The following is a 6,649-nucleotide window of genomic DNA, read 5'->3' on the forward strand; positions in this document are numbered from 1 at the left end:
GGGGGGGGGGGAGGGAGGGAATGGCCGATGGGTGGGGAGGAGGAAGGTGCTTTGGATCTCGGGCAAGAGGAGATCTGGGTTTCCAACGCTGCTGAGGTGGTGAGAGGCGGCGCCGCCGTTGGATTCTGGGGAAAGGCGATCTGAGCCGTCGGAAATGGTGCGCCCGAGTTGTCAGTCACGCGCTCGCTTGCCGCAATGCTAAGATAAGCGGTTTGGCTATGACCAATTTTTGGTAGAGTACGAATTATAAATTTCATGCTTAGATAAGTGCTTGCCTCTTAGCAAATTCTCCCTCTGTAAATAAATGTAAGACACTCTAGGTAACTAAAGTACCTACGCAAGGTTGAGGAGGGTGCCCATGCCGGAAATGGAGTATTTTGTTTATTTTCTAGATTGGATTTTTTAAATATAAAATATTGAGTACAACGTGTACTTTCATATCTACGCATCCACCATCACACACACACTTCGTATAATGCCTTCCAAAGACTGCAATCGCGGAGCTTTAAGATTGATCGATGTCGCCACTAGCATCTCGATATCATGAAAGTATCACCTCCTACTGAAAAGAAAATGCTTTGATCGAACAATAAGATGGTAAAAGCTATGATTAGATCCCTTGTTGGCTCGGAGTACAAGTACCCTCCTAAACATCCAACTATGGATTGGTTCTCGTGTGGAATGGAATTTGTATCGGAAATTACATCGGTACAAATTCACATAAAGCACCAAATGGTATTTGTATTGGTGCTTATTCCAACATGAGTGCTAAGAACTACTACTCCCTTTGTAAAGAAATATAAGAGGAGTAAATTAAATGATATTATATTTCTTTACGGAGGGGGGGAATTAAAGTGGAAAAGGGTCCCACGCCCTATACGTCACTGGCGAGAGACGGGAAGGGGAGGGGCTCACGGGTAACAAAATGAGAGGGCGTTGGGGGAGAGGGGCGGAGAGTTGATCCGTTCTAATAAAAATACATGCATCATGTTGGTCCCTTCTCGGGCGGTCTTGTTCCCTCTTATCTTCGGTATCCGGTTTGTTCTTACTCTGTGCTTCCATTCAGATTTGGGAGCAGGTCATCTGGAAGTTGAAGCAAGCTGGTTTGGAGGAGGCCCATGGCTTCATGACTAGTTCCCGGTGTCTCTCTCATCTCGATTTGTTGATGTGTTATTTTTGCTTTCTTTTGTACACTGGAGAGAGCTCGCCTTATAGTGATAAACATGATGGGATCATATCCAGCTTCTCTTCGACATCCATCGTAGCCCCCTTCCAGGATTTTTGGGCCTTGAATAATTCTCTCATGCTTTGACCCAAACCTTCAATTTCCACTCGACGGCCTCTACTTTATCTAGGGGCGCTTCCTCGGTGATAGGCGATGGTGATCATCCAAGTTGTTTGAGGCCAAGCTCGTCTTCTCCCTCCAAACCCTATATGGAAGGATTTGCTAATGGACTATAGTGTTGTTGCTCTTCAACATTTGATGGTTACGACCTCGGGCTTCTGTTCATCGGCGTTGGCAGTCAACCCCTTGGTCGGCGGACAACCAGACTCATCAGCACTTGTCCGCCTTCATGGTGGCCTGGAGGTCGACGTGTCGCTTTCTTTGCGATAGTTGTTTACACGTGCCTCTTCATGGCAAAGTTGTAATTCAATTTTTTTATGTTTTTTATTTTGCTTGTACCGTGCAGCATTGATCTTATAATCGTCTGGGTTCTGGCCCAGTTTGCAATAGGCCTTTCCACTATAACAAGAGGGACCTCCTATTTTAGCGCGATGCACTCGGGCGAACAAGCCAACGCGCGCCCTTTAAGGCCGGCCCATGTGAGGGACGGGGCACCCATTTTTTCTATGTGTTTTTCTTTTTATTTTCTGTATTTTATTCTTCTTTATAATAATTTGGGATTTCAAAATATATTGGAAATTGTTAAATTTGGAAAAACAAATGTTCAATACATCATAAAAAATTTGAAGATCCAAAAAATGTTCGCATATTCCAAACTTGTTCATGATTTTGAAAGAAATGTTCAGGAAATCAAAAAGAGTTAATGATCTAAAAAAGTGATTGCGCATTCAAAAAATGTTTCCAAATTTGAACAAATAACCGAATTCAAAAAATGTTCGCTGATTCAAAAAATGTTTACCATTTCAAAAGAATGTTCACAAGTTTCAAAACAATGTTCACAATTTTAAAAAATGTCACGAATTTGTAAAAAAATGTCACGTATTGAAAAAATCTTCATGATTTCATAAAGATGTTCGGGAATTAAAAATGGCCGTGTATTTGAAAAAAATGTTTATAAATTAAAAAGTCATGAAGTCGAAAAATGCTCATGATTAAAAAAAATATTAAGAAAAAAATGATCACGAATTTAAAAAAACTATATTCTAAAAATGTTCTTGAGTTTCAAAAAATATGTTCACAATTTCAAAAAATGTTCACGGATTTGTAGAAAATGATAGCAAATCCAAAAAAATGTTCATGACTTCAAAATATTTCTTGCGAATTTGACAAATGTTCATGATTTCAAAATGATGTTTGCGAATACAAAATCTTCATGATTTCCAAAATCTTTTACGAATTCAAATTTTTTTCACAATTTTGAAAGATGTTTGCAAAAAGAAAAAAGGAAAAAGGAAAGGTAAAAACGAAAATAAAAAACAAACATGAAAAAAACTTAAAAATAAATAAAAATAAAAATGAAAGACAAAAATGATAAAAAGAAAGAAAAAATAGGAGAAAAAACAAAGGAAAACAGGTTCAAGGAAGGTTCTAGAACCTTCCCAAATCAGTGGAAAGAACCCAGCATGGGCAGGCCCATACAGAGGACATACGCATGTTAGGGGCACGCACGACCTATGCGCCAAATAGGACCGGCCCTCTATGGAGGGCAAGTTTGCCAGAAAAAACATGAGTGCTTGACATGGGGTTTGATCCATGTCGATCATGGTTTTATTCTAAGAATGGATTTTTCCGCCGATCTTACACTTCTAGACCAAGATCTAAGATTCTTACATCATGTTATTTGCTAAATCTTGGTCGTGCTTCTTAAAATTGTGAAACTACAAAAATTCATACACACTCGTAGGTTCGGCGACTTCCCTACCGCATATTTGTCCGTAGGGTGAAAACCTCATATCTCATATTTGCCAAATTGAATGACAGTAGCTGCTCACTGCTCACGGCGTCCCTCCCTCCTTGGAGACCTTGACATGATATGCTGTTGTGAGGAGGGAGCGTCGCCTTGGAGTCCTGGACATGATATGGTGTTGTGAGGACCAGTTTGAGTATGTCACTATTGCCACTTTGGGAAAGCATCACTGGTCAGGGTGGTTGTCAATGTTCTCTTCCTGTTCAGATAGGCGTACATCTATCGGAGGTTTGCCTTGCTAGTGCAGCTTTTTGGTCTGACGATGCTTCAAGTTTTGCAAATTAAGTATAGTACAACAAGTTTTTCATCAACGGATCATGTTGTTCCACATAATACTCCCCCTTCGGCTTCATCCAACAGTGTGTGCACGTAAATGATCGTCCCTCTATCTTGTGGTATACCACGGCAGCGCGTGCGGGCTACATACAATATATACACCAACATTGAGTGAATGATTCAATCAACAAATTGGGCAAGAGGAAGCAAAACTTACGGTCTCATCCTTTGCCACGTGCAATGGCCAGCTTTTGCCTCGAGCTGACGAACCATGTCGCAATACTTGGTGACGCTGGCCTCGATAGTGTACCGGCAATACGATAACGACCTCAAGTTGCGTAGTTGAATGATGTACATGTCGTAGGGTGCAATGTGCTTTCGTGCGTGAAACTTTTCATGCATATGCTGCCAGAAAGGCTCCCCTCTACTCCTGCCTACGTAATCCGTGAATACGGCCAAACACGCATCGGATAACAACTCATCCTCCATGGTCGAGTAGCTCACCATCCTTCGTACTCTAAAAAATGACATAGCATTTGAAAAAAAACTCAATGACATTTGACCAAACACCTACGGGTGTGGTGTCCGGGCAGAGTGTACCTGGATACGAACAGCTCGAGGGTGGACAACTCCGTTGTAATGGCGAGCGAGCGCGTCGGTGCTGGTTGCGGACGCCCGGCAATGCCTCTGTGGCGGGAGGAGATGTACAACGGCGGCGGCGGAGGCGGAGGTGGAGGATGCGGATGCAAAGTAAGGGGGAGAAGGAGTGAGTGGAAGGTAATGAGACCGGAAGGGGGAATGGGTGGGCCGGGGGTGTCTGTTGTCCGGACTTCCGTAAACCTCCCCTCACTGTCTCTAATTTGCGGGAGAAAACGCATCCGGACCGCGCCTTGGACCGATACAGGCCCGCATTGGATGCCTTCCGCGGTCCGTACGGTTCGCGGGAGATGCCCTTAGGTTCACGGGAGATGCCCTTAGGCTCTCTTCTGGCGGAACTTGTTTTGCACGGTATGTTTTTGTGTTTTCTTATAAAGCGTGCCAATCCTCTTTGATTTTTCAGGAGGAAAAGAACATTCGTGGATAGGTTGAGGTGAAGAACTAGGAAAGTGAACTGAGCGCACGGCAGTTCGACGAAGCGGTCGTAGCTTCACGACGAAGATGCGCCCATACGCTGTCGTCCCTTTCCCAAGTTGCGGTTTGAAACAGAGTAACAGAGGGTTTGAATCACCAAAGAGATCGCCCAAGGTTGCTGTAGCAGGGGAGAAAAGTGAGGCGGCAGAAAGAGCCATCGGAATACACCATCACTGAAGCTTTGCCGATGCAGCCAAGCCGCACACATTCCCAGCTAACTCGCGTTTCTTTCAGAGCAGGTACTATGATACATCTCCTTTTATTTCTTTTGATGACTAGTATTTTCGGACGGAGGGAGCAAGATCGAAGCCATTTCGCTCAACTCGAACGAGGAAGAAGACGACGCGAGCAACTCGTCTCGAACTCAGCACCGCATGGAGCCATGGCTGCCGTCACCACCGTTGGGATGATGGAATGAAATTGGATTGAACCGCTCTTTAACCAGGGAGATGATAAAGCACCGGAGCCCGGGCCATGTCGTGCTCACCCATCTCTCTCTACCTGCATTGATGCCAGCCATGAACATTCTTGAAACTGCCTAGGACTGCTACTCGCCTAGTACTTCAGCGTCGCCATCGCCAGTACAACAGCATCCGATCGCCGGCTGATCCGTTTTCTCTCCGGGGACGCCTCCCCGCGTCAGCAGATCACCAGATTCTGTCGTGCACCAGCATCTCGTTCGCGGTCCAGAGAACACCGTGGCGGAGGCAAGGCATATCACGCGTGATCCCAGTCCTTGCACAAGGGACAACATGCTCCATTGGGCAAGCAAATGTTTGAAATCATGCAAGAAATGGAGCAGCGTTCACTTGCAAATGCATTTTAACAGCTACTGGAGAGCAGTGTTAACATCACAGATCGACAACCGGAAACCATGGGAGATGGAGGTCAAAAGGAACAAAAATCAATGTGATTCACGCTTGAAATGAACTGAGAAGAGCATCAATACAGTCACTGGAGCAGAAGCAGACGCCTCGGCTCGTTGTGTCCTCCTGGTGGAAGGAAAGGATCGACTAAGTGTGCGCTGCGCTGACAGAGATACAGAGAGATACACCGTCCGTCGCCGGGGGAGACGACGCGCCCTCCGGCGACCAACACCACACCACGGACTGAAACACCACCCACACTCGCTGGACAGACGCTGCTGCTGCATCGTCTCGTCTTCCACCTCCAATTAGAACAACACGAACGGAGAAATGACCCCCACGCTGAACAGAACGGACGGACACCAGGCACAAAGTGGAAATGTTAGCTCGCTCGCTCCGGCCCGGCCTCGCTCACACGAAGCCGACCTCGGCGAACTGCGGGCGCGGCTTGGCCGCGGCGGAGCCGGGCCGCGGGACCGGCGCCATGCCGTCCGGGAGCGGGTTCTTGCGCGGCCGGCCGCGCGGGCGCGGGATCTTGGGCGGCGCGTCTGGGTCCCGCGGCTTGGGCGGGCGGCCCCGCCGGCGCGGCGCGGTGGCGACGGCGACGGCGACGGCTAGTCCGTCGCTAGGAGGGGCGCCGATGATGGCGGGAGCCCCCACGGGGTAGTAGCCTGGCGGGCGCACCTTCGGGGGCCGGCCGCGGCCGCGCTTGGCGGGAGGCGGGGGCGGCAGCAGCAGCGGCGCGTCGTCGGAGGATTCGTCGTCCTCCTCCCCCACCTCCGCCTCCATGTCCTCCTCCTCGACGAGGGAGCTGGAGGGCGGCGGGGGGAGCGCGTACTTGCCCCCGGCGACGGCGACGAGCTCGGCGGCGGCGGACATGCGGGAGAGGTGCGCGGCGACGAGCGCGGGGTGCGACGGCGGGAGGTCGCCGCCGGCGCCGTGGGCCGCCTCGATGCGGCGCGCGATGGCGGCCTGGCTGGAGCCGTTGGGCTCCCGGAGCGACGCGATGGCCTCCACGATCATCTGCACCCACCACACGGAGCCAAAAGAAGTCAATTTTCCCAGATCGGTCGGGGGCCGGGCCGCAGATCTGGGGAAAGAACGAGGCGGCCGCGGCACCGGCGGCTAGGGTTTAGATACGAGGGGCGGCGGGTGCTTGCCTCGGGGTAGGAGGGGGGGACGGCGAGGTCGGAGGCCGCGCGGGGCGACGACTGGTCGCCGCTG

At 49.2% G+C, this 6,649-nt stretch overlaps 1 protein-coding gene across 1 annotated transcript in view; it reads right to left on the reverse strand.

Moving 5' to 3' along the window:
* Positions 1 to 5,450: 5,450 nt before the first annotated feature.
* Positions 5,451 to 6,649, reverse strand: part of LOC123090854 (HMG-Y-related protein A) — a 1,668-nt gene continuing 469 nt past the window's right edge. Inside the window, exons 2-3 of the mRNA XM_044512207.1 lie at positions 6,586 to 6,649; positions 5,451 to 6,448 (exon numbers count right to left, since the gene is read on the reverse strand). Of these exons, the coding sequence (XP_044368142.1) occupies positions 5,837 to 6,448; positions 6,586 to 6,649 (676 nt within the window). The 3' untranslated portion in view covers positions 5,451 to 5,836. The remainder of the gene's footprint in view (positions 6,449 to 6,585) is intronic.

The sequence above is a fragment of the Triticum aestivum genome, chromosome 4B, assembly GCF_018294505.1.
Source record: "Triticum aestivum cultivar Chinese Spring chromosome 4B, IWGSC CS RefSeq v2.1, whole genome shotgun sequence".
In the NCBI taxonomy this organism is placed as follows: domain Eukaryota; kingdom Viridiplantae; phylum Streptophyta; class Magnoliopsida; order Poales; family Poaceae; genus Triticum; species Triticum aestivum.